This window comes from Vulpes vulpes, chromosome 8, assembly GCF_048418805.1.
Source record: "Vulpes vulpes isolate BD-2025 chromosome 8, VulVul3, whole genome shotgun sequence".
NCBI lineage: Eukaryota > Metazoa > Chordata > Mammalia > Carnivora > Canidae > Vulpes > Vulpes vulpes.
The window spans coordinates 86,875,232-86,902,935 of record NC_132787.1 but is presented as its reverse complement, the minus strand read 5'-3'; the positions used below and the strand labels follow the sequence as shown (position 1 = coordinate 86,902,935).

General features: G+C 54.3%; 1 protein-coding gene across 2 annotated transcripts; it reads left to right on the top strand.

The window, feature by feature from the left end:
* EHD3 (EH domain containing 3) lies at positions 1 to 27,209 on the top strand. 2 transcript variants are annotated; one of them, XM_026016047.2, is made up of 6 exons: positions 1 to 549; positions 9,924 to 10,100; positions 13,441 to 13,538; positions 20,924 to 21,336; positions 22,146 to 22,310; positions 24,999 to 27,209. In XM_026016047.2, the coding sequence occupies exons 1-6, from the start codon at positions 323 to 325 to the stop codon at positions 25,524 to 25,526; spliced, it is 1,608 nt and encodes a 535-aa protein (XP_025871832.2). In that variant the 5' UTR covers positions 1 to 322; the 3' UTR covers positions 25,527 to 27,209. The 2 variants fall into 2 exon arrangements, with proteins under 2 accessions (XP_025871832.2, XP_072623479.1); XM_072767378.1 differs by lacking the exon at positions 1 to 549 and adding an exon at positions 5,305 to 5,669.
* The last annotated feature ends 495 nt before the right edge of the window (positions 27,210 to 27,704 follow it).

Below are 27,704 nucleotides of genomic sequence, written 5' to 3'. Positions count from 1 at the left end.
CGACATCGCACCCCGGCACCTGGCAGTTTAATTGCAGGTTTGACTTTAATTTCCCGGATCGCAGCCCTTCTGCCCGGCGCAGATTATTTCTCCTCCGGGCCCCGCCCGGGTCGCGGCTGGCGGCGGGAGGCGGGCCGGGCCGCAGGAAGGCGCTCAGGCAGGGACCCCCCGCCCGCGCCCGGGCCATGGTGCGGCCGAGCCCGGCGCTGGGGTGAGGCGGCCGCGCGGCTCGGAGCGGCGGGCGGGCGCTGCGGGGCCCCTGCCCCCGGGAGCCGAGGGCGCGGGCGCGGGGCTGCACGCCCCGGGGGTTGCGGTGGCCGCGATGTTCAGCTGGCTGGGTTCCGACGACCGCCGGCGGAAAGACCCCGAGGTCTTCCAGACGGTGAGCGAGGGGCTCAAGAAGCTCTACAAGACCAAGCTGCTGCCCCTGGAAGAGCATTACCGCTTCCATGAGTTTCACTCGCCCGCGCTGGAGGATGCGGACTTCGACAACAAGCCCATGGTCCTGCTGGTGGGCCAGTACTCCACGGGGAAGACCACCTTCATCAGGTGAGCCGCCCCGGCCCTGCGGCCTGCCCGCCCGGCGCGTGGGGCCTCCGTCGCTCCTGGCGGCCCCCTGCCCGGGACGAACTGGAGGGCGCTGAAGAAATTCTGGTGTTTGTGTGCGCAGAGCTGACCCCACCGTTTCACTGCTGGTCCCCCACCCCGCCCTACCTACTGCCTCTCTGCTCCCGAGGTCACTTTGAAGTGTTCAAGTTCAGAGCCATCTGCATTCCCCCTCATTTTATGGATGATGAAACTGAGGCCTGGACGGCACAGTGAGGAAACTCCTGGTCACAAGAGCACCTTATTGCTGGCTGGGGGTGCCTCACACCCTCACTTATTAGGGGCATGCCCTTCATGGCCTGGACCACCTCCCCTTTTAAAGGGCTCAGCCACTCACGTGGGGGCTCTGCAGCTGCAGCTGAGGAGGTGGACTGGGGACTCTTAGCCCCTCCTGGGGCAGTGCCACTTGTCCTTTTTTATCAGCTTCCTTCTCTGCGCAGAGCTCCTTGTGTAGATCTCTTGGAGACTGGACAGAAACAGTATCAGACGCAGAATGCTTTTTTCTCTTCCCCTGTTTGATCTTAATGGCTCAGTAATAACATTAATGTCTTTTAGAGGTGGAAGAGATGTGGGCAGATTGTCTCATCCAGTCCCTTGACTTGGCAGGTGAGATGACCCAGGCTTAGAGGGGTTAAGTGACTGTCCAAAGCCCTGTAACTGAGTAGGAGGCCCACCTGGGCTGCTGGTCTTAGATGCATGGGCGGAGATGCTTGGCTAAATGCCCGTGACTCTGAGGGTGAGTCATCTATTCCCTTCAATTCCAGAATCCTAGGCTTGAGGGGTCCTCAAGAAGGCAGCCTGTCCCCCCAGCACTCGGAGAAGGTCCATATCCACCAGAGTGATGACCATCTTTCCTATCTTTGCAGGACAGTCTTCTCTCCAGACCTCAGTCCACACAACCTACAAGGCCAGGCAGTTTCCTCTGGCCTCATTTACAGCCATTGCCAAGCTGCTGCAGGTGCTTTGTGGCCCTCTGTTGAGTCAGACTCCTGTTGTGTGGCAAAGGGTGTGGTGGCCAAAATCAGTGATGCTCAGCTCCTGCAGAAGGAAACCTTCTGGGTTTCCCATTCAAATCAAATCTTGTTTCCATCCCAGGCAAATATTGACCAGCCGAGCACCTGCACCATGCAAAGCACTGTGCTTTGTTTGGCAAGAGCAGAAAAGTTAACAGTCTGGTTACTAATTTTCTAGATACTAATTTTCTCTAGTGCTAAGCTTATACACAAGCCTTCTGGGAGCAGGGCTTGCGCCATGCTAACATGTCATGTCTGAACAGAACACCAGATCGGGTTTCCCTTTGCGGGGTGGACAGCCTTGGGCTCAGCAGCTTTGAGGGGCTGAGTGATTTCTAAAGAAGTTAGGTACCCAGGGTGGGGGGTGGGGAGCTGTTGGCTTTTGGATACCTTCTGTTGTCAGAACTGCAAGGAGTCTTAGCAGTGAATCTAATCCATTGCTTTCTTAGCTTTTTAAAAGGTCAGTATATCCTTTGAAAATCTAACAAAAGCTGTGGCCCTATCTTTAGAAAAAATGCACAGATATATACACAGAAATCTACAAATTTACATATAATCTCACGGGGAGAACCTCTGATGGAACCCACTTCCCTTAGTTCAGTAAGCACCTATTGCTGCCCAAGGCACTTCAGAGCTCCTTAGGCTCTGCACAAGATTTCCTTTGTCATCCGTGTCCTCCTCCGTCTGGCCTGGTTTGTGCCCCACGGGAAGGTACGGGCCCTCCTTGGCCCTCTGGACACACCTTGGTTATAACCCCTGGTACATAATGTGGAGCTTCTCCTTCCAGTAGCACCAGAACTTATAACTGTGCCTTAGCTCCCTGGGGACCTCACCTGGGGTCTCAGCTCTGGGAGGCTCCCAATAGATGTTTACAGAATGGGAGGGAAGATGGGGAAAGGCGAGTGTCTCCAGGGACAGGATCCTGGAGCGGCAGACAGGTTTAAGTGCCTCTTGCCTGAGACACTCTCCTTGCTTTGCCTGAGTCATGCTGGCTGTTAACTGGGTCCTAAGAGAGTGGCAGAGTCAAGTCGCCATAGATTATTCCTTATCTGAGGGAGACAGGAAGGCCGGGAGAGGCAGATCCCTCGCTTTCTTAACCTCCAAGTACAAGACTTCTCCCTCCCCAGTCATGTAGTAACTGAATTTAGCTCAGTGCATCAAAAGCCATCCCCCTCGAGGGAGAGTCCACCCCGAGGGTAGGAGGGGTTGTAGCACAGGCAAGCCCTCCAAAACCAAATTACATATTTTCCTCCTTTTCATTAAACCCACTAAGCAGCTTTTTTTTTTTTTCCATCAGAAAATGTAGACCAGAATACCTTAGAAGAGGAAGAAAAAAAAAAAAATCACTCACAAGCCCACGACTTAGGGGAAACCATTTTTAAATATAAATACATATATACTTATCTTGCCGGTATATTTAGCTATTTTGTAACACAATTGCCATAATGTAATCCTGCATGCTAATGTGTTTCCCTTAGAGAAGGAGCATTTTTTAATGTCACTTCAAAAATCTTTGTAAGCATTATTTTGAAGAGCCGCATGATATTTTGCTGTGTGTAATTGCAATTATTCATTAACCAGTCTGCTTCTTTTGAATGTTTGAGGTTGTCTCTAATTTTTCAGTTGTGGAACCACCCTCACTACCTCTATGTGTAATATTTTTCCGCATATTGGACTGCTTTCTCAGAGATTCCCAGAAGTGAAATCACTAGGCCAAAGGTTGTACAGTTTCATCATGCCTTTAAGTTTTTCTGGTTTTTTGATTTTGGTACTAAGAACTGTATTTCTGAGTTGCTTTCCAAGAGGGTAGGTTGATAGGACACCCCCTTCCCCAGAGCGATGATGAAGGCCCCAGTTGGGGGAGCCACCAGTGCCTCGCTCCCTCTCCCGCCCCTGCTGCTTGCCTGAGTGCCCTGATTCACACAACTCCATCCCTGGCCTGAACCTGTGAGGGACGGAAACAAAGACTTGCCTCTTCATTTCCTGGCCCTTGGCCCTCCACCTCCTGAGTGTCCCTCCACTTTCAGTTTATGTACTTGCCACGGGGTCTATTTCTCATCTCAGGAAGAACGTGCAGAAAAGGACATTCTCCTGATAACTAATTCTTCTGATAACTAATTAATGTGCTATGATCTCTGCTTGAAATAGCTTCCCTGGCCTACAACCCAGAGTAATAAAATAAACAATAAATTGGCCCAGTGGCTGCTCCCTCCACACAGGCTGCCTCTTCGGATACAGTAGCGCTGTGTCCCTCTGGCCCTGGCAGCCTTCCTCCAGCCTCTGCTGTTTGCCTCCCTTCACCCTTCCTCTCCCTGGCACGCAGCCTCCAGCCCCTGCTCCCTCGCATGCTTGCCCCCTGGACTCCGAGGTGCATCGCAGCCGCCCCAGGGGCTGAGCAAGGCCCGAGTGCTCCAGCGGGCTGGGAGGGGGCCTGGCTGGGGCACAGCAGAAGGCAGAATGGAAGTGGGGGACCAGGGGATGGAGTGGGGGGCCTGAGGCGGCCTGAGCGAAGCTGCCTGGGTCTCCACAGGGTGGTCTGGGCTGGTCCTGAGGACCTGACGCCTGTCTACAATGGGACTTGGGCTGCGAAGTCTGAGCATGTGGTGGGGCTGCAGGGCTGAGGTGGCGGCTCCTCAGGGGGCCCTGTGGACCTCCCTCACTTCTTCAGGGGGCTCTTTGCGTCCTCCCACAAAGGTGACTCAGCATTTGGCTGGTGTGTGCTATCTCTCATTACAACCCTGGAGTCCCCACAGCCCAGGCCTCATCCCTGGGTTTACGACATCTCCACCATGCAAAAGATGATCCTCCGGAAAGCCAGAGGACTAGGGAAAGGGGCCACCATTCCAGGTGGACCCACTGACCTCTGCAGGGTCTGTTCTGCTGACCACGGTCCCTGTAACACCCCAGTCATATCCTCCCGCTGAAGGTAGAGGACACCCTTCTCCTGTGAGGGCTCCGGTTTGTTGGTCCCTAAGAGGGAGTGGGTGGAAGTCTGGCCACCTCTTGCAAGGTTAGAGTGTTACTACAGGAAGCAGACTGCCTCAGGCCAGAGGAATGAGTCCTCCTGCCTCAGGTCTGGTGTCTGGAGGGCATCAGAAGCATTTATTGGCAGGAGGGGACCTCTGGAGAAAGGCCTTCAATCCATTGCCACTGACAGTGAGGCCATGGAAAGAACGCAGGCTAGGGATCCCTGGGTGGCGCAGCGGTTTGGCGCCTGCCTTTGGCCCAGGGCGCGATCCTGGAGACCCGGGATCGAATCCCACGTCGGGCTCCTGGTGCATGGAGCCTGCTTCTCCCTCTGCCTGTGTCTCTGCCTCTCTCTCTATCTCTCTGTGACTATCATAAATAAATAAAAAAAAAAAAAAAATTTAGAAAGAACGCAGGCTGGCTTAGCAGAATCCAGGCTCTCCCAGTGCTGGCCAGGAGACCTCATCAGGAAGGCCTAACCTGTCCCAACCCCAGTCTCCTCATCTCTTGACATGTGACTAGCAACAACCAACTCTGTAGGGTTTCTCTCTGGATTAAGAAGGGAAAGAACCAGTGTAGCACCAGTTATGTTCCAGGCACTGCACTTGAGCCTTTACTATTTACCCTCCTCTTTCTAGCTGATTCTTTAAGCAGAGACTTAGAGGCTGGCCTTCAGGAGGTGGGGGAAGCCTTGTCCAGCTCCACCCACAGCTGGGATGAGGGAAAGGGGAGGGATGTGAGGGAGGCGAGCATCTTGCCTCTACCTCCAAAGGCTTGAAGAGAAATCGGAAGGGGGCGGCGGGCAGTGCTGGGTCAGTGGTGGACTGGGTGGGCCGGCCTGTTGCAGTGTGGGTGAGGGAGAAGGAGGCTAGTGGGAGGCTTGACAGCCTGGCCACAGGTCTCCTCTGTGCTGGGGTCACTCTGTCCCATGGCAGAGGCTGCTCTGTGCCAGGGACAGTGGTAGCTGCTCCGGGAAGAAGAGCTGACTCAGCCCTCAGATGGCCCATCTGCTACCTCACTTTGTGATTATAGGGTACTTTCTGGTGTCCCTAAAACCTCCTGAGACAAGTATTACCCAACAAGGTGAGTATTATTGCTTTTGTTTTTTTAAGATTTTATTTATTTGAGAGAGAGCGCTTGCACGTATGAGCAGGGGGAGGGGCAGAGGGAGAGGGAGAGGGAATCTCAAGCAGACTCACCGCTGAGCGTGGAGCCCATCGTGGGGCTCGACTTCAAGACCCTGAGATCATGACCTGAGCCGAAATTAAGAGTCAGATGCTCCACCAACTCAGCCACCCAGATGCCCCAGTATTATTGTTTTGACCCTGTTTCAAAGCTAAGGGCCTGACTTTAGAGAGAGCAAAGACACAGGTGTACAACACAAATACCTATAACATAGAGCGGAAAGCAGCCTGTGCTGTAGAGTCTGAGGATATGCAAAGAGCTGTGGCCTGTGGTCTGGCCCCACTGTCGAGGGCACGGATACTTTGGAGGCAGACCTGGTTAAGATTCTTGGCTCCCCGCCTTTACCCTGGGTGCTTTGGTCACTAATAAAGCAGGCCACATGCTTAGATTGCCAGCCAGGCAGGACACAGAAAAATGAGGAAAATGTTAAAAAATAATTTGCTTTAAAAAACGTGAAATAAAATTCTCCTCATGGGAGAAAATCAGAATTGCGTAGGACTTCCTTACACCTCTGTGATGGTTTAGTATTTGTTCAATTTTGCAGTGGATGGCCAGGGGGCAAAAGTGTTCACCAAAATCTTTTCCACTCTTAGGGCCTCTAAATATTGTTCTTTGGCCTCAGAGTGGGGCAACTTCTATCTCAATTTGCTCTGCAGACGTAAAGTAATGCTGCCATCGCACGGTGCTTCTGGGACTGATTAAGTGGAGTAATTTGGGGGAGAGGTCCTGGAACAACACCTGCCACACTGTGGGTGCCCAGCCTGCCTGTCCCTCTTTATTCTTATGTGTCCCCATCTCAGCCATTCCCACCCAGGCTTGAATTAACTTTTCTTTTTTTACACTGCTGTGGGAATGTTTTTGCCTGGCAACAGAGGCGATCTGTATCACTCCCCATAGAGAAGCAGCCATGAGATCCCTCAATAGCTTTTCCTTTCTGGACACAGTGGTGGCTTTGTGAAGGGGGCACTTGGTGCTGCAAGCCATACCCAAATGTCCCTGAGAATTTACCAAGCGCTGGGTTCTCTGGCCTGCCTGTGTCTCTGGACTTGCTGGTGGCTCCGTTGGATTCTGTGTTTCTCCAGACCCATGTGTGGTCAGCCGATTGGGGTCACGCGGGTCTAGCCAAGAGGGGCAGGACGGCAGGCCCAGCCACCAGGCCTTGGCTGCCTGAGGCCGCAGCTCCAGAATTGCCTGGAAAGTGGCCCCTGTTATGCTGGGAAGTGTCACCCTTTGTTCATCTGCTGGTACACCGTGTCTCTCCCAGGGCTGGAATGTGAGGCGCCTGTGTCAGGAAGATACTTCGTCACTGGATTTGGCCCTCTGCAGGCTAGGCATTCTTGAGGCCGCCTCGGGCCTGTTTCTTTCCACCCATCTGTATGTCAGCTGTGCCTGACGCCTCTGATGGCATCCAGCACCCTGCTCCAGGCTCAGAATTCCCACTTGCCACACTCTCTGCCGGGAGGGCCCTGCTAAGGCTTCTCACCCAAGCACACACAGTATAGGTGCTCCATTTCCACCACAGGTAAGAGTGGATGGGGCTTTCCCTGGGCACAGCCAGAACTCTCAGGAGGCAGCTTCAAGTTTCCAGGATGGTCTTGGAGAGCCAGTGGGTTTGGACCTGCTCTGGTCACCCCAACAACCACTTCTGTGGGCCACATCCCACTCATGGAGACTGAGCTGTGAACCTCAGTGGTGGGTGTTTGTGGAGATGAGGACATTCCTGGGTTTGTGGGCACCAGAGCCTAACTCTCCCTGCAAGGCCTGGCTCCTGTCCAGGCTCCTGCCAAACCCCTGTGGGGCTCAGCCTTTTCCCATTTCCTGGTCAAGGAACCTAAGGCAGGAAAGGAGACATTGAATGTAGTGGTCAGGGGCATGAATTCTCAAGGCCGAGTGCCACGGTTCAAATCCTCGCTCTGCTATTCACTGACTGCATATCCTGGGACACACTGTTTGACCTCTTTACAATGACTGGTAATCTTGGTGCTGGTACTGGTTTAAGTGCTTAAGGCCTGCAACTCACAGGACCCTTGGAACACCCCATGACATGGGTTTTCTTATTAGGCCCACTTGATGAGAAGGATCATAGTGCTCACATCCAAGAGATGAAGATGAAATGAGATAATCCATGGAAAAGTCTAGAACAGTGCCTGGCACATGGCAAGTGCTTAATAAATCAGAACTATAATCTCCCATGTCGTGGAAGTGGTGAAGTCCGCACAGCATATGTACCTACTGCAGGGCATATCCCTCATGGTTAGAGAAGCAGGTCGCTGGCCCCAGGTGGCTGAGATGCCCTGCCTCTCCACTGAGGCCCTAGAGAAGGTGTGCTTGAGAAAGCCAGGCATGCTGTCCAGGTGTGCAGCTGTTGTCATTTCTTCTTATCACAAGTCAAGTGCCAGCTTTCAATGTGGTCCTCTGATGGGAGAAAATCCCGCCTCCACACCTGGATTATAGGGCTGACCTGGAGAAGATGAGGGGCTTCCCAAGGCAACCAAGAACCCTCTAGTGTGATGAGGGTGACCTCCTGGGCAGCAGCTTCTCTGCTGGCTCCTTGGGGAGGAAGCCCATAGCAACCCCACGTCAACTGCCCTGTGCCTCAGAGTAAGTGAGTGGCTCAGAACACTTCCTGGAAGCACATGCAGGATGTGGAGGAGCCAGAAGAGACCCCAGCGGGTCTCCCCAGCTACCAGCCTGTTGGGCAGAGCCTGACCGGTGCTCCAGGCGCATGTTGGGGAGGCTTATGGTGGAGTCATGTCTGCCAATCCCAGCTCTGCCCTGACCTCTGGGGCCTTGATCAGCCCACTGTTAGGGCAAGACAGCCCTTCAGCTAGAGATTTGGGTTCCTGCTGCACTACCAGCTGTTTAACTTGGAGAAAGCCACATAACCCCACTAAGCTTGAGGTCCGTCAGCACCTGCCTGTAGGGCTGCTGTAGAGCCCTGAGAAGTTCTCCTAGTGATTAGGGTAATGTCTGGTGGAAATGCTACTGAGCATCAGTGGTTTTATCAGTGAAATTGGGAAGGCTGGTCTAGAGCATGTTGTCAACCCAGGCTGCATGTTAGAATCAAGGAGGGAGTTCCTAGAAAGGACAGGTGGCCTGTGCCCTCCCACCCCACCCCACCACCCCCAGCCAGTGGAGCAGGACCTCGGGGGGAAGGGGGGTCTGGGCACCATTAGCTAGAGCTGCAGGTAGCTCGAATGCGGTCCTCAGACCGCTGGTCCAGGAGGAGGCTTTTGCATTCCTTCTCTTCATTCTCTGGCTCACCGTGTGCCTTTGCCCTTGGCCTCTAAAAGGAGCTATGGAGACGAGCAGTGGCCTGGGGCTCACCCTGCCCGGGCCTGGGGAAGAGCAGAGGGAGGCACCTGCCACCTCAGGCTGCAGCCTAGTACCGAGGCCAGAGGGTAGGACCAACAGTCTTAGATGGGATGGAGACCGACTCTTCACAGTGTGCCCTTCACACCGTATGATGATGTAGGAACTGTTTTTATATTTTATATTAAATGACTGAGTGACCATGTAAATGAGTACAGACCTAAGGAGAGTCAGCCAAGTCTATGGATGGCCTCATTCTAAGCTGTTTTTGTGCGGGCATTTGAGCAGGCAACCTTCAGTGGTGAAGTCTGCTGGACTCTGTGCAGGATTCAGTCTCAACCTGTGCTTTTTTTTTTTTTTTAAGATTTTATTTTATTTATTTATTTATTCAGAGAGAAAGAGAGAGAGGGAGAGACACAGGCAGGGGGAGAAGCAGGCTCCATGCAGGGAGTCCGACGTGGGACTCATCCCGGGTCTCCAGGATCACACCCTGAGCTGAAGGCAGCGCTAAACCACTGAGCCACCTGGGCTGCCCTCAACTTGTGCTTCATTGCTGAGCCCAAACTTGCTTTCCCCTCACCCCCAACTCCTGATTCGGGGAGGGAAAAAGATAAAGACCAAAAAGCACAGATTAGATATTTTAAGTTCAGTTTACATCCTGCTTCCTCCCCAGAGGCTTTTGGATTTCCCATCCAGGGATATCTGTCCCTGCCACAGAACATCATTGCCGTTCACCTGCCCCTCTGCCGTGACGCGCATCACCACCCACCAGTGGTAGACGCGCACACCTGTGCCCTGAGAACAGAACCCCTGTGTGATGACTGTGCTCCCTTCCACCAGGTACCTCCTGGAACAGGACTTCCCTGGCATGAGGATTGGGCCTGAGCCGACCACTGACTCCTTCATCGCCGTGATGTATGGACAGGTGGAGGGGATCATCCCTGGGAACGCCCTGGTGGTGGATCCTAAGAAACCTTTCAGGAAGCTCAACGCCTTCGGCAATGCCTTCTTGAACAGGTGCGTGTTCCGAGAACACATGTCCTAAGTTCTCTTTTCTTCTTCTTGGAGTTTGAAAAGGAAGGGATGAGGTCTTGGGAGGCTCAGTGCCTTCTCCATACCCAGAGTCTCGTGATGGTCCCGTTCTTGCTGGGAATGTAACTGAGTCAGTCACCACTGATTAGGGATATAGGAAATAGGCTAATTCCTCCTGACCGTGGAGTAGGGAAGGATACACCAGTTAACTCACATCCCCATAATCGGCACCTCCTCCAATAAAAGCAGAGGGCTGTACTGTGTCGGTCCCAGCTCCTGTCTATCCAGCTGACCCTTGAACAACTCAGGTTCGAACTGCATGGGTCCATTTATGAGCAAATTTTCCACTGTGTGGGGTGGGACGGGGGGATTGACACCTCTAACCCCCTCAATATTCAAGGGTCAACTCTACTACAGAGGGAATTTGCATCCAACTGGAAGGAGGTAGAGGAAGGCTCCCTTCTGTTCCTGGGCATTGTCTCTACTGAGTGGAAGGAACCCTGTGCTAAGGGTGGGAGCCCTGAGTTTGAGCAGTGCCTCTCCTACTAAACTCACTGTGTGACCTTGGACAGGTCACCTCTCCTTCCCTGGGATGAGTGTAAGTCTGCCGACACCAGGGTCATTGGGTCATCCTGGGTGATGAAAGCTGTAGGGAATGTGTGGCCAGCTGAGCCATTATTCCCATTATGATTCTGCTTACGCAGAATGCAGACTGACCCCGACCACACTTGTTCTGCACATCCACACCGCAGCTCCGCGTATGTATTGCACCTGAACAACGTTAACTACTTTCTCTACTAGGAGGCATTTAGAATAAAGGCAAAGATGATGGGCTCTGGCATCAGATACTCCTGGGTCCAAGTCCTACCAAAAGGCACCATGGATCTTAGACAAATTACTTAATTTCACTGTGCCTCACTTTGCCCATCTGTGAAATAGGGTAAGAGTAATATCCTTCTCCAAGGCAAGAGGGCTGATGAGGCCTCTGTGGAAAAGCTGGCATTAGCCATGGTGTTCAATGATAAGCGAAATGATGCTGAAAAGGTGGGACAAAAGGACACTTCAGGTAAAGAAAACTGAGGGAAAAATCCCCAATGAGCAGAGAGGAATGAAAGAATATGGCTCGCTGCAGGAGCCTGGGAGCAGAACACGGTGCTGTGAGCTTTGCACTTTTCTCCAGGAGCGCTCAAGAGCTGAGAGGATGGGTGTTTAGACTGGTGTCGGTGGGGCACCTGCCAGGTGTGTCTGCTGGGACGGCAGGGGGCGGGGGAAGCCCCCTTGCAGGTGCCTCGAGCACCACCACAGCCACACTCCAGGAGCCTACCCCCAGACATCCGGCTCCCGTCCCAGCACTGCCCAGGGGTCCTGTTCAAACCTACTCCAACCCCCTTAGCCTCCTCCTCCTCTTCCTCCTCCTCCTCCTCCTACTCCAGTGGATGCCCTTGCCTCCTGTTCTAGAAAAGATGGAAGCCAGGATGGGTGGAGTCCCTGGAGCTGGGTTTTAATCTGTCCAGGCTCCCAGGTCGCCTGCATCCGTCCGAGCCCGCTCCCACCAGTCTGCAGAAAGCTGTGTTCTCTTTCCCCTCCAGCTCTCTGCCTCCCTTCCCCACTTCGGGGTGCTTCGGGGCCAGCTACTCAGGAACTACTCCATCAGTGGTCCCTTCTTTCTGACAAAGGCACCCCCGCCTCTCCCCTCCACAGGGAATGTCTCCCACTGACCTCCGTGCAGCAGACCCTACCAGTTCGTTCTCGCTTCCCTTCACCACCGAGTTTCATGGCATCACCTGCTCACTTCACCCTGTGTCCCCATCACAGCTGCCCATGCAAAGGTTGCTGTGACCTCTCAGTGATCGGGAGCAGAGGGTATTTCCCACCCTTCCCTCCCCCTGCTTCTCCTCACTGTCATTTCCTCTCAGCCTATTCCCTCCCAGCTCCCCGGTGCTCCTCCTGCCTGCCCGGCCAGGCACTGTCCAGTCTGCTCTGTCCCTTTCTCTCTGGCTCCTGTAACCTGGTGTCACCCTCAGCGGGCCCCACCATCAGCCCTCTGCCCTTCCAAGAGCTCAGCCCAGGTGAAGCCTCAACCACAGCCCCTGTCCCAGACACCAGCCCATGCACCTGACCACCTGGTCGCCAAGTGTCGGAAACCCAGGTGACGCCAGCTTCAGCAAGATGAAGAAGTCTTTGTAGAATACTTGACTGTGCTGTAGAACCTAGGGACCAGAATGAGGCTGGGCCTCAGGAATAAGGAAGGCACGGGCTTTGACAGGCCAGGGGCTGTGTCACCAACTTCCCCACCCCATTACCTAGCCAGCCCAGCGCCGGGCACGTGGCCAGCACTCCATACTGGGCTCACTAACAGCTACTGTATCTGACTGAGTCACTGTCTGCCTAAAATATTCCTCAGCATAAATGGGTTTCTGTTGCCCAGTACAAAATCCACATCTCTCGAGGCCCTCATGAGGAGGCTAGAGCAGCCCTGCCTCCCTCCCAGCCGCACCCCCGGCCACTCCAGCCTCCTCTGTGCAGCCTTCCCTGATGCCCTCTTCTGTATGTGCCTGGCCTCCTCCCCTACCCTGCCTCTCTGCTGCCATCCTGCTGGGAATGAGGCCCCCAGTGTATCTGAGGAAATGAGACATCAGTTAGGCTTCTGCCAAAAATGACATCTAAGAGAGAAGGCCTCTTTAGGTTTACCAGTAAGTAAGAAGTACCTAAGTAAGAAGTAAGAAGGACCTAAGTTAGGTTTACCAGTTTGTATTCTGAGACTTCAGGATGTAACCCTAGAAATATTTCCTTTAACAAGCCTTAGCCGCTATCTTAATAGCAGTGCATTTGGAAGCCCAAATAAATGTTCCTGGGTGGCATGACCCATTCATCAAGGCCAGCTCCGGTGCCTCCTCCTCCAGAAAGCCCTCCCTGGAAGCCATCTCTTTACCTAGGATTTCCTGAGCCCCTCACCTGACCTCTCTGAGGGCGGGGGGAAATGGTCTCACTTCACCTCATATTGTGATTGCCTATGCACACACCTCCTCTCCCCACCTGACTGTTCCTCGGGGGCAGAGATTAAGGTTTGGATGTCTTTGGAGATTGAGGTTTGGACAGTGTCCCTGACAGCAGGGAGCTCACAATTGAAGGATCACGGCTGCTGGTGATCACCCAGGGAGCTTCTTCAAAATACAGGTCCTGGGCCTAGTTCTAGGGCTGAGTCTGGCCTGGAGCATGGGAGTCTGTACTGGAGACTTCTGAACCTCCGTCTCAGGGCGGGGGTGTGGGAGGCCACGTGAGAGCCAATGAGAGGCCAGCGCGGGCCTGCTGTCGCCCCATGCAGATTCGTGTGTGCCCAGCTGCCCAACCCCGTGCTGGAGAGCATCAGCGTCATTGACACTCCAGGGATCCTCTCTGGGGAGAAGCAGAGGATCAGCCGAGGTAAGTGAGGCACCTGCTAGGATTGGCTCTGGCTCTGCACTAAGTTCTTTCTGGCATGTTCTTGTGCTTCCATTCTATGAGATAGACCCCAGGTCCTACTTGTACCTTGATGAGCTGGCGCTGCCTCATGTGCTATGTGGGATGATCCTAGGCAGGAGCTGGAGGACAGTTTGGGTCCACTGTAGCTCAGGAGACAGCTGGCCACAGTCTTCTCATCTGTAAAAGGAGACATCAGTGTCGCCTTACTCACCTCATCAGGTTTATTCATCCTCCAGGAGGCAGTACCATGGGCCAGCCCCTGGTTTGCTTCTGAGGCTCCTACAGTCCCTGGCCTAGGGAGCCTGCAGCCTGCAGGAAAGGCAGATGCCTGCAGAGAACTTCAGCCTAGTAATGCGAAGATGAGGGCATGCTCTGGGGCATAAGAGTAGGGAGCTGGGTATGTAACAGCACTTTGAAAACTGTCCACTCCAGACAGATATGGGGAGATTTCTCACCAGGGAGGTCCCTGGACCTGGCAGCCAGGAGATGGAACTCTGGCGCCAGGCTGCCAGCGTGCTAAGCCTGCCTCCACCGCATCTTAGCTGAGTGAGCTTGGGCAGGGTTCTTGGCTTCAATTATGCATCTCTAAAATAGGGGGAAATGATTCTATCTACCTTACAGGTTATTTGAGGATTAAAAGAAATAATACAGGTATAAAGCCCTCTGCCTGGCCCATAGCAAGTGCTCATGAGTATAGAGTATATGATCATCATCATTAGCTTTCCTAGCTCTAAAATGCTTAAATGATGCTGTACAAAAGCAAAATCTGCTCCTGGCTCCCCACCCCAGTCTCTCCTGCCACATCCTGCCGGGTGCCACAGGTAGCCCCCTGCTCTTTCTGGGTGTCCAGCAAGCAAAGCAGATGAAGCTGCTCCCACCCCAGTACTGGAACTAGGAGCTGGGCTGGAGCCAAGTCTGCACTCAGAAGTCAGCCTCCGGGAGGGGAAGCCTTGGGACCAGCAGGGGTTCTGGGCAGTAGCCCTAGGTGACTGACTGCTTCCCTCCTGCATGTGCATTGGCCCCTGTGCTCTGCAGCCAGCCACAATCTGTCCTGCAGCGTGTCTGTGTCACTGTGCTGGGGCCCAGAAACCCCCTTCTCCAAGGGCATGGCCCACATGGGCTGGCATCTGTTTAACCCCAGGCTCCTGGGTCCCTGGGAGGAGAGCCCCTGCCTCATGGGCAACAGGTCAGCGTCCCCAAGGCTGTACCAGGGGAGGCCCAAGTGCCATCGGGGCTAGGCTGGGTACAGGCCCGGCGTGTCAGAACTGGGCCACTGTGAGCACTCCTGCCAGCTGCCCAAGCTTCCTCTTTGAGGAGAGCAGCTCTCTGGCATGGCAGGACCCAGATCAGCTCCGCCATGGCTGTATGAGTGGGTACAACCAGCCCTGGCAGTGGGTAGACAGGGAAGGCAGTGGGAGAGGCCCTCAGGTCAGCAGCCCGCTCCAGGGCCTCAAGACCCTGGTCCATCCTGCAGGAAAGTCGGAGCCTGCTCCTCAGGACCTCATTCAGGAGCACGTAGGCAAAGGGGTGGGCAGAGGCTCCAGCAGGAAAGCCCTGCCTCTCCCTCCCTCCCATTTCACTGAGGAGATGACACCTGGGAGCAGACCAGGAGGGGCCTATGCTAACACACCATGTGATCAGCAGGTTAACAATGGGATCCCGGGGCTCAGGCTCCCTGCTTCTGGGCCGTATGGTGGTGCAGGAGCTGAGGAGGAGCTGGTCTGGAGACATAAACCCACCCACAGCCCTGGGAAGAGAGGCTCACCTGCCCTCTCCCCAAGCCTTTGTGAGTCCTGAGGTACTCGGTCCCAAGCCCTGTGGAGGGGAGGCTCAGACATCTTTGTTTCACTTTTATTTGTTTCCCTAAACACACTCCCCGTCCTCACCAGCACACCTCCCCCACTCCCTGCACCTCCCCAGTTTCATCTGGGCTCCCCCTGAGTTTAGTACCTAAAGGAGCTTTCCTGTTTCACCCTGGCCACCTGGGTCTCCTCGAGGAAGGCTCAGGAGAGCCACAATGTCTCAATCTCTAGCACCTGGGGGTTGGGAGGGAACGGTGGCACATGTGCCTGACGGGTGAGTCTAGAGAGGACTCGGGCCTCTAGGATCTCCGAGGGCACTGGATTGGGAGTTCGGAGCCCTGGGTTTTAGGACTAGTATGGGCCTCAACAGGTCGCATTTTCTCTCTGAGCCTGTGTGTCCTGTGTAACAAGGGGTAATGATGGCCATCCCATGACCTTGGGGGTCTACCAGTGGTAATGAAAACATAGACATCAGCTCTGGGTCTAGATCACCGGGTGCTCCCTTCTTTCCCCTTTATCTGCCAGCCAGGGCTGCCCATTATACAATCCAGGGTAATCTATGTGAATGCTCTCCCTTGCGGGTGTGCGTGCACCGCCTGTGCAGCTCTATGTGGCAGGCCTGCTTCCAGGGACTCCTGCCTTCCTCAGCTCCTGTCCCATTGCATTGTTTTCCTATTCTTGCATCTTCTCTCCGGCTTTCATCTTTGGACCTCAGGAGCTGCCCTTGGCAAATTGGGTGCTGGTTTTCTTGCCTGCCCTCCCTACCCCTTCCCGCCGCACCCCGACCTCTAGAAGTGATGGCCCCATGAATGGCTATACCAGCCAGTTCGTTCTCTCTGCCTTCCCAAGTTCACACTATAAATACAACTGCTGGCAGAAGCGGCCTGTGATAAAAACCAGAGCTGGGAGGTGGGTACTAGCACTGTACCACCAGCTTGGGGCTGCACTGCCCTCAGCATGAGAGGGACACTAGAATGGGAGGGCCTCAGACACCCTCAGATATCAGGAAAGTTTCCAGCATGCAGAGCCTCTGCCATCCTTGCTCACAATCAGCCTCAAAACCTGGTAGTTGTGGTCTATACCTACACACACATACACACACACGCAGAGGCGTGTGCACAGAACCAAACATTCCTTGTATGGCTTCTTTCCTGGGGCACTCAGAACTCGGGGTCTGGCTGCACCACAGATTGGGTGCTTCTTCCCTTCCTCTAGCCAGCTCAGGACAGGACAGGGCCGCCTGTGTTGTCCGGTAGACTGTGCGCTGCACAGGCTCCCCAGGCGGAGAGGCACGTGGGGCTTGAAATCCAGCCCACACTTCATCCACTGAGCTTCATGCTGGGGACAGTGCTCAGGAGAGGAGCAAAAAGGGGCAGCGTTGCCAAATCTGCGCAGAGCTGCCTCTGGCCTGGTGGCTCCAGTGTGGCACATGCTGGAAAGGGAACTGCTCCGGAGGGCTCCCAGGCCTCAAGCCTCATGGGAAGGAGCTCTCAAGTCCTGGGCAGGAGCTGGAAAAAGTGCAGTCCTTGCTCAGGGTGTGGCCCCTCTGCTCAGGCCTAGGGGAGGGTGTCTTAGGGGAAGAGAGGAAGCAGAGAACATCCGGGAACCTGAGTCCAGGAGATCCCAGGCCAGCACTTGTCTCTGGATGAAGATGCACTGGGATGGCAGCAGAGGGGCAGGGAGGCAGTTCCTGGAAGTGACAGGATGTGCCCAGCCCTGGGTTCATTACTGGGAAGAAGCAAGAATGCAGCAGGAGTGGGACAGCTCCGGAAGCCTGAGTGTCCTTACACTTGGGAACCACATTTCCTGTTCCTTCTCAGCTGGAAATCCCCACAGGCCCCACCCTAGAAAAGCAACCCCTTGGGCATGGTGCTCACATTCCCTCCAAGGAGACCCCTTCCTGCACAGGTGAGCTCAGCAGGGCCACAGGAGGTAAAACTATGCCCTGGCCATAAAGCTGGAATGGGAACTCTGGTCTTCTGATACCAAGTCTAGTGGCTTTGGAGCACATTGTCATCTCCTGCCCAGGGGGAGGGCCCGGAGTGGAATGGGGTGGACTCTCATCTATAGTTCCCCTGGTTTGGGGTGGGGGAAGACCATGGAGGATCTAGGCTAGTCCTTGCAGCCTCATGTCCCTGGCCCATCCCTGGACTCTCACTGGAGGGGGGCCTGCACGTAGGGACCTCTGGGCCTCAGACTCTATGCTGTACACATGTGCCCGTGTGGGTATCATGAGCAGAGCAGACCAGCAGAGTCCTGACACCTGTCATAAGGACTCGCTGACAAAAAAAAAAAAAAAAAAAAAGGACTCGCTGACAGCCTTGCGGTCATCAGAGGCCTGTGGTATGTCTTTTGGGCCCCTTTCTAGGTTACATGTAGGAGGCATACAATGTGATTTGTTCCCTCTTGTCATCTGAGCTCTTCACGCATTTTGAAAATTGGGGCGCTTTTATTTCTTTTCTGCTAAGATGTCATTAAATCTTTGGAGGCAAGATGAGACCTTTTATGCACTTAGTCCTCTGATCCCCAGCCATAGATGACTATGCATAAGAAGGGGGTGTGGAGAGGAGTCGGGGGTCTGGGGTCCAGTCCCGCATTAGCCACAACCTGCCCACGTGAGCTTGGCCAGCTCCTAACCTCTCTGTCCCCTCCCTTCCCCATAAGATATGTGTGCCTTGTGTACCTCCTGGCATGGGGACGCTTGTGAGGATCAAGTGGATGATGTGGCTGAAAATACAGAGAAATGTGTGGTCAGCTCTCTTGTATTACACTTCAGACTGCAGGAAGCCAGTGGGTGATTGAGGAGTTGCCTTGCTCATTGTGTTCGTCTCATTGATTTCCTCCTGCTTGGCATTACTTAGAAATGCTTCCTTTCCAGTCCTCTGGAGCCTGGGGGTTGGTGGGAGAGCCCCGGATCTCTGCAGGCTGCCCAGTCCCTCGGCCTGATGCCCGCAGATCAGATCTCTTGGAGCTAGCAGACCGGCTACACATGATCCCAGGGATTCCAGGAAGGCCGTCTTTGCACTCATGCACTCTCTCGGGGCTTGACTCTCCCTCCGCCTACTAGTTCATATCTCATGAGCCCTTGGGCTGCTGCAGGTACTCAGGAGCTCCTGTGGAGGGGTCTCAGAGCCATTCCCGAGACCAACCAGGGAAAGAGGATCAGTCACCCCAGAAGTTAGGGCAGAGCCTCCAGAGGGACCCTCTTGCCGCTGTTAGATCCTATTGCCGTGGCTCTACCACTGACCCCTCATCCGTCAAGTGTTCTTATCCCCACTTTTCAGCATGAGAAACTGAGGCTTGGATTTGCCAAGGGCACACAGAAAATAGAGAGCTAGCCCCACACAGAAAATAAATTCCAGTCCATGCCTTTCAGATGCTCCCATTCCCGAGTGTGCATAAGCCTAGTCCAGAGACAATGACCCATCCCGAGGCTGCTAGGTTCTAAATAGCTGGGTGCAAGAGGCTGAGCTTCAGAGGAAGCCCAGCCCCCACTGCTCGATCCTCACGTTCCTCCCGGCCAAATCCAGGGAGAAGGCACTTGGCGTACCTGACTTTGCGCTTTGATAGCACGCAGAATTCACAAAAGTAGGGGCATGACTAGGAGCTCTCAGTGCTTACAAAATCTCAGAAAAGGTTCCCAGAAGCTGATCTGGTCCTCAGGCAGGAGGAGACCTCACCCAAGCACCCCAAGGTGTTGAAGACGCCCCCAGCCTTCTTTCTCCCTGTCCTGGAGGCCCGCCTCATGTGTCACCAACATCCTTCCGCTTGTGCTCCCCACCCTCACACCTCTAGTCTTAGAAGCAGGGAGAAACGAACCTCAGAGATCTTCTAGTCCAGCCCCCCTGCTTTGACAGGCAAAGAGACCAGAGACGGAAGGCTGTTTGTCCATGAACGCACAGCAAGTATGGCTGAGCAGAAAGTAGAAGGGACTCCCCAAGCCAGTGCTCCTCAGGTGACCCCTTCAGAGCACATCCCACCTTGAGAACACCAAGGGGCACCTCACCCAGCCAAGGGGACAGGAGCAAGCAGGTGGCCATCCTCTTCTGGCAGCGATGACCTGGTGCTGATCTTGTTCCACCCCGAACTGGGGGCAGGTCAGCCTTGTCCCTACTCTCCCTCAAGCCTTTGCAGCTTGAACCCCCTCTTGCATGGTTGGTGCCAGTAGGGATTGGATAGAGTTGGTGGGGTAGGAGCCTCCTTTCCCCAAGCTTCTCTGGCCCCTTTGCTTTCCCTAGCCTTGGGAGGGGTGGCAAGGGTGGGGAGACATGAGCTCTAATCCTGGTCTGCCCCCTCCCGCCATATGGCCCCGCATACCCTCTGAGCCTCCACTTCCTGGTCAGTAAAATGCCAGGCTCTGGCCCCCCAGCCGGTTAGGAGTGCTGCTCTGTGGTTGCTTACAGGAGCAGCAGCACGCTCTCCGGGCCGCCCTGCCCAAGGCCTGCACGCAGCCACAGTCCTGTCAGGCCAGATTTGGGAATGAGCCCTGTTGCCCTCCCCAGCTACTAAGGATGGCAGGCCTGCTGGTTCTGGGCATCAGAGCAGCAAAGCCATGACCTGCCTTCCAGGGTGGGGACTGGGGCAAGGGGGTCAGGGTGTCCTGGTTTTCGGACTCCTCTGGCCCCCTTCCTGCCCACAGCTCTGAGGGACTGCCTTTGGGAGGTGAGAGCAGCCCTCCACCTAGCTGTACTGAGGGAAGATTAAAATAGTCGGGCCTGGGAGGGTGGAACAGAGGGGAGCAGCCCCAGGGAGGGAGAGGGAGAGGGGAGCAGGAGAAGGGGCGCAGGCTGCAGGCTCACTGGAAGCTGGAAGGCACCGGCCTCCTGGATTCTGTGGGAGCTGCTGGCTGGGCACGGGGGGTGGGGTGGGGGGTGAGGAAGGCGGGGAGGCAGGGAGGTGGCCAGGAGCAGGACAGCTGCCCTCTGACCCACGCGGGGAGCCCAGGGTCCTGGCCTCACCCCTCAGTGGCTCTTTGAGTATCACCTCATCTGTGAACCTGTTTTCCCCTCCAAAAAGTGGGAGTGGGTCTCCTCACCCTGCCCACCTCCAGGGGTGCAGTGAAATGAGGTTGGGCCACGAACATCTTGCCAGCCAGAGCAAGCACTGAACTTTGGGTTTGGGGAGCTGAGTACCACGCCCCGGTGACTGCATCCTGCAAGCAGGGTGGTCTTGGCTGAGTCACTGTGCCCTAGTCTCTTGGGGGCACTGACTGTGCCCCTACCTTGCTGCTGAGCAGAGCCCGTCTCTGAATAAAGACTACATGGGAATAATGATGGTAATAGCAACTATGTGCTCCGAGCGTATCTGGTCCTTTTAATTGTTAACTCGGTGCTATAGGTGTGCCCGTTTATAGGTGAGGACGCACTGACTCAGACACACTGAGTAACATGTTCAAGGCCAAATAGTGAACTCGTGGAGGACTCCGGGGATGGGAACCCAGATCTGACTCCTGAGACCTTGCTCTATGTGCAGCGCCTGACTGCCCCTGCCCGAACCCCTCCCCGGGCCCCGGGGCCCCTCCCTCTGACCGTCCCTTTGCCACAGGGTACGACTTTGCGGCCGTCCTCGAGTGGTTCGCAGAGCGCGTGGACCGCATCATCCTGCTGTTTGATGCCCACAAGCTGGACATCTCTGATGAGTTCTCCGAGGTCATCAAGGCCCTCAAGAACCACGAGGACAAGATGCGGGTGGTGCTGAACAAGGCGGACCAGATCGAGACACAGCAGCTGATGCGGGTGTACGGGGCCCTCATGTGGTCCCTGGGGAAGATCGTGAACACCCCGGAGGTCATCCGCGTCTACATTGGCTCCTTCTGGTCCCACCCCCTTCTCATCCCTGACAATCGGAAGCTCTTTGAGGCCGAGGAGCAGGACCTGTTCAGAGATATTCAGAGCCTGCCCCGGAATGCTGCCCTGCGCAAGCTCAACGACCTCATCAAGAGAGCCAGGCTGGCCAAAGTAAGGCTGGGCCCCCTGTGGGGATGGGTGGGGGCGGGATGGTCAGTTGGCTGCAAGAGCTGAGGGCCACCCCCACCACCCTGAGCTACTACCTTCGGGTGTGACAACGTCCTAGAGTCCCAGCATTACCCAGGCAGCCTGGTGGTTGTGGTCACAGACCCCGGCATCAGGTGGCCAGATTGGAGCCTACCTCCTTGGTTCTCAAACTGGGATCCTAACCCTGGTGAGGACCTTACTCTCTGTGTACCTATCTCCATGGCTATACAATGAAAGGGTGGGAGGACAAAGTGAAATAAGGAATATAGCAGGGGCAGCCTCGGTGGTTCAGTGGTTTAGCACTGCCTTCAGCCCAGAGCCCAATCCTGGAGACCCGGAATCGAGTCCCATGTCGCGCTCCTTGCCTCCTTCTGCCTATGTTCCTGCCTCTCTCTCTCTCTCTCTCTCTCTCTCTCTCGAATAAATAATAAAATCTTTAAAAAAAAAAAAAAAAGGAATATAGCAGCTTGGCACATCACAGTGCTGGGCACTCTGAAAATGTTGGCTGTCATCATCATCTTCCTCATCACCAGCATCATCAACAGTATTACCATCCCTATTACTGCCTTGACTGTAACTCCTCCCATCATCCCACCCTTCCTTGAGATCTAGGAAACCAGCTCAGTGCTGGAAACCGTGCAGAGGTGAGGGAGTGAGATGGGAATGATTGCACAAGTAGCAGCAGGAGGAGGGATTTATGGGAAGAGATGGGTGAGAGCCACCCTGGAGGGAAGGAATAGATCGGAAGGTTTCTCTCTGCCCCTGTGTCTCAGGTTCATGCCTACATCATCAGCTCCCTGAAGAAGGAGATGCCATCAGTGTTTGGAAAGGATAATAAGAAGAAGGAGCTGGTGAACAACCTGGCTGAGATCTATGGCCGCATCGAGCGGGAGCACCAGATCTCACCTGGAGACTTTCCCAACCTGAAGAGGATGCAGGTAAGCAGGGTTTGGGGCTCCAGGACAAGGGACAATGTCATGTGAGCCAGCTGAGTGGCCTGACAATGGAGAAGGCCAGCCTTGCACGCCCCAGATGGAAACTGACCCAGAATCATAAGGTGAGCAGATGGCCCCAGGTTGGCTGGATGGCCACTGGACGGCCACTGGCCCAGCAAGTGTCATATCTGGGACTGAGGAGAACACGGAGCCCCAGCGCTCCCTTTGAGGCAGGGGTATATGCAATGTTTGGGGCCTGATGCCCCCAGTTTAGAACCTCCCCAATCATAGCCACCACCACTTGGAATCCCCATCATGTGATGTGAAATGATGTCACCTAACATGGAGTCTCTAGACCTTCAAGTGCTCACATTTACCCTTGAGCTCCCACTTGAGAACAATTTGGGACACAAGCCACGGAGGCAGAAGTCTACACAGGGGCTTGCCATCCTAGGGGTACACCGTGGGCCCCTATCTCGGTGTTTCTCATGTTATTCCCCAAAGCGGTCCTCTGAGGGAGACATTTTCATCCTCCTTTTGCAGGTGAGCAAACTGAGGTTTACAAAAGTAATTAACCTTTGTAATTAATTGCTGGTAGTTTTCTGAGAGAAGTGGTCACACAGGTTGCTAGTAGAAGAGCCAGGAGCTCTCCCCACAGCCCAAGAGAAAAACCACCACACCATACTGACTGGATCCTCTCTGAGCCCCTGTAGCCCCTGTAGTCTGAGGCTCCAGGAGCACCCACCCACCTTTATAGATGTTAGGGGCATCAGGCCCCAGGACCTTGTATTTGCAAGGTGCTTAGCACAGAGCCTGGCACAGATGGTACTCTTAAAATGCAGTGTTAAGTTAGGTAAGATGTCACCGCTGGGGGAATTTGGGTGCTGAACACAACGGACCTATCCATATGCCCAATTTTCACCACATCTCGTGGCTCTATGATTATTTAAAAATAAAAGGTTTCTAAGAAGTAGAGAATTTTTTTAAGAATAGCAACAGATATAGTAGTAATACTGTTTATGCTCCTGTTGCTGATGGTTGGCTTGGGAACTTGTTTCTCAGCTCAAGACTAGAGGTTCAGGACATCAAAATAGTCCCAAATAGGCATTTTTAGTTTCCCATGTGCTAAAAGAAAGAGAAAAAAGTAGACTTTCAAACTACACGTTTGATCATATATCCATCCATTCATTCCCATAACCGCCATCCACGAGCCAGTTTCTGACTTTAGAATTACTTTAACATAATTCAGGTTTGTCACTCAGCTGGACTTAGAATACTTCCAATTTATAAACTCTCTTTCTGTTGAGAATGTCATGATCTGTAAGATAACATTTGAAAGGGACCATATGACCCCATTACTAATGTGAGGAATCCCTTGGCTTCATAAATGATTTCACCTTCTCATCTGTTTGCCAGTACCACGTTAGGATGTGTTGTTAGGGACGTTGAACCAATCATGTGAGTGGCCGTCCTGGCGGGCATTTGTGTGGGGTGATGGGGGTACCCACTGTGCCCCTAGAAGACATCAGGATGTCTGTTTAGGAGCCCACCACACACCTAGCTGTGGTTGGGCTGAAAGAGACACCAGGGACCTTGGGAGGTTATGCCCCGAGGGGAGGAGGAAGGGCTCATCTGCTCCTGCCCTGCACACCCAACCCCCTGCCCCACTGGCCTCCCAGGTCCCACCCTGCCTTGGAAGGGAGGTGAGAAATGCACGAGCTAACACTCGCTCTTGAAATGTAGCTGTGGGTGTTTTCTGAATTTTTCTACAGTGAACTCGATGTTCACTGAGAAGTCCCTGAGACTTCCCCTGTGTACTGGTCTCTGCCCTGTGTCCTGAGCTTGCTGTGGCCAGAGCCAGGGCAGGAGCAGAAAGCTCTTACCTTGTCACCAAAAAGCCCAAGAAGGAGCTGGGTGTTCTAGACTCAGGACCTCTCAGAATCGCAGAGATGTGCGAAGTGGAACAGATTTCTCTTGCTGTGCGGTGTGGGTGTCATGGGAAGGCAAGGAGGGGAGCTTTTACAGAATCTGCCTGCCTGCCTATGTCTATTGGGTCAGGACCCTCAGGGGAGAAGCCGATATTCGAAAACTCTGTCCAGGTAATTCCAATGAGCATCCTGAATAAGAACCACTGGTGTGAGGATGAGCCTTGGCTTCTATTGTGATTTGTTGCTTCTGCCTCAGTCTTCCCTTCCCTAAATGGGGATAGAATGTGATGTTCCTCCCTCAGCAAGGCCCTGGGGGAGTGAATGAGATCACTCAGTGAAGCCCCTGCCTTTTGCTCAGAAACAACCCAGATTAAAGCAGAGAGACGCACATGCCCCCATCTCAGAGGACAAAGCATTTAGGAACCACTCTTCAGTAGCCAAAACTAGTGAAAGAGAAATTTAATTGTTTTCTAGAGCATTAAAAGGAATCTAGATGAATGGAGCAAACCAGTATTGGTTAAATTTCCTTTTCTTCCCCAGACCCTTGCAACTATTCTCTCCTGAAGGCTTCCACCAAGGGCCATTGTACCTTTTTTTTCTCCTCCTCTCTCACATCTTTCAGTATTTCATTATTTTGTGATTGGCTTAGCCTTCAGGGCTGGGAACATTCCAGCGTTAGCAGAAGACAGGGACCCCATCAAGGGGAACGATCTCCCTCCCTGGTCTTCTACCCTCACTTTTCTTTTTCTCTCCCTCTTCCCAGGACCAGCTGCAGGCCCAGGACTTTAGCAAATTCCAGCCACTGAAAAGCAAGCTGCTGGAGGTGGTGGATGACATGCTGGCCCACGACATTGCGCAGCTAATGGTGCTGGTACGGCAGGAGGAGACGCAGCGGCCCGTCCAGATGGTGAAGGGTGGAGCGTTCGAGGGCACCCTACATGGTCCCTTCGGGCACGGCTACGGGGAGGGGGCCGGGGAGGGCATCGATGACGCCGAGTGGGTGGTGGCCAGGGACAAGCCCATGTACGATGAGATCTTCTACACCCTGTCACCGGTGGACGGCAAGATCACAGGTGCCAATGCCAAGAAGGAGATGGTGCGTTCCAAGCTGCCCAACAGCGTGCTGGGCAAGATCTGGAAGCTGGCTGACATTGACAAGGACGGCATGCTGGATGACGAGGAGTTTGCCCTGGCCAACCACCTCATCAAGGTCAAGCTGGAAGGGCACGAGCTGCCCAATGAGCTGCCCGCCCACCTGCTGCCCCCATCCAAGAGAAAAATGGCTGAGTGATGGACGGAGGAGGTTCAGAGCCGGCAGGGTCAGAGGAGATAGAGAAGATCTCACACACACACAGACACACACACACACACACACACACACACACGTGCGCGTACACATGCGTGAAGATCTTGAGAACTGCACTGTAGATGAGAAGGGGCAGGCATCCCCAGGCTTCCAGGCTGGTCTTTGGACACATCTCCAAGTCCTCAGCATTGGGAGACGCACGAGAGCGCTCACAGGGCCTCGGGACTGCCCCCATCCCTCTCTCCCTCCCATCTCCCACCACCCAGAGAGCTGCCTTCTCCGCAGAGGCAGTCCCCTCGCAACGGTGGCCCCTCCACCTCCAGATCCCAGGCTCGGAGCAGATGGAAAAGGCTTCTCCCTTATTAGGCGCTGCACTGTTTGCGGTGCTGTCTTCCCCTCTTTGGCTTCCCAGAGGGAAGCAATGCTCCAGGGCCGAGAGATGTGAGGGAAGGGGCTGCTGCGGGCAGCCGAGAAGGAAGCATCCTCGGCCGGGTCCTGGACTGGAAGAGACATGGCCCTGAGCTCTGTGCTTCCCCAGGCTCAGCCTCTGTCTGCCTGGCTGACCAGTCCTTGAACCCTGCCCTTGCTTCATTTCAAAGAATCTCAGATCTGGAGAGAAAAGAGGAAAAATTGGCAGGGAAGAAGGCAAAGAAGTTGCCCTAAATCCTCAACTCAGAGCCAGTCAGGGTGGCTTTACTCCACAGATTTGGGGAGGTTCGTATTTTTTCCACCCAGCCCTGATGTTTGAATGACCAGACCCTGCTCCCATTCATCCAGCCGCTCCTGGGTGCCAGGAGCTGTGCTGGGCACTTTACACACATTATCCCATTCGGCCCTCGCCGCCCCCCAAGGAGATGAGCACCAGTCCCCCCACTTGGCAGATGAGGAGCTTGAGACTCAGAGGAGTTTAGGTGACTTTCCCAAAGTCACAGAAGTCACATGTGCTAGAGAGAGGATTCAGAGCCAGGACCTCAGACCCTTCCTTCTGCCGCGGCGATGTGTACAGGATCCCGGCACTGCTAGCCGCCGATGAACCGAGGCGAACAGGCCAAGCACGCAAGGCACCTCAGCCCTCCCAGAGCAGGCTGGTGAGGGAGCAGGGCCAGCCGGCATTTTGTGGGCCATCAGTCTGGCCATCTGTCACATCACAGAAGCAAACCGTGCCGTCTGGCTACGCAGCCCATGTTCCTAAAGTCACAGAAGTCCAACAGCGCCAGCGGGAGAGTGGGTCGGCCTGCTGGATGCTGTTTGCCCCTGTCTCTGCTCCACCGGCCACCCAGGGCCTGGAATCACCCAGCTCAGAGGCAGCCACCTCCTCTCCTCAAGTGGGTCTCGTGCTGATCCTCAGAAGGCTAATGTGGGGGGTCTGAGGTCCTGTTCCCTGCAGGAGCCCCAGCGACCCTGCAGCATCCTTGGCACATCCCTGCCATTCTCAGTGCCCTACGCCCTCCTTCGTGGTCTTTCCCTTGGCTTGCTTTGTGGCCACTGAACCAATCACTTTGTATGCTATACTCTTACTGTGATGGAAAACAAGTGTAAACAAGTGTAACTTATTTTATATCTATGTTCAAACTATATAGAGAATATTCTATGTACTATGATGTGCTTACTACTGCAGTGCATTTGTCATTAGTATTCATGTTAATACAGCACATTTATCCTTTGGTATCTGCTTGGCCACAGAGCATCATTCCAAAGGAGCCTGAGGGAGGCCAAGGGAGGGAGGTGGGTTCTCACTTGGGGCTCTTGGTGGCATCTTTGGCAGAGGATCGGGTTCCCCAGAGTCAGCGTCCATACACAGCATCACATTGGCCTTATTGATGCCTCTTGGCCCAGGGACTATCCAGGCGGACCCCATGAAGCACCACTCCCTACCACTGGGGTGGAGATGGTCCCCAAATCTCTGGGCTTCCTTCTGCATCCACACATTTCTCTTTCTCATAAGATGAAAGGCAAGGGAAGACCAAGGCAAAGAAGTCTCAAGTCCCCTAAGTTGAGTGCTAAGCCCTGCAGAGGGACCATTTCTCAGCTCTATGTGTTTCTTTGAGATGAAGGGGAGGTAACGTTTCTGTCTTATTATTGCAGAAGAAAGAGGGGTGTCTGCTAGTCCCTTCACCCCACCACCACTTGGACACAGGACACTGCCCTACATGACCCTGCCTC

Bases quoted from the DNA above. Each gene is read 5' to 3' on its own strand.
- EHD3 (XM_026016047.2), top strand. From the start codon at position 323: ATGTTCAGCTGGCTGGGTTCCGACGACCGCCGGCGGAAAGACCCCGAG. The intron at 10,101-13,440 runs GTGCGTGTTCCG...CGCCCCATGCAG, and splicing joins GGCAATGCCTTCTTGAACAG to ATTCGTGTGTGCCCAGCTGC. The intron at 21,337-22,145 runs GTAAGGCTGGGC...CCTGTGTCTCAG, and splicing joins AGAGAGCCAGGCTGGCCAAA to GTTCATGCCTACATCATCAG.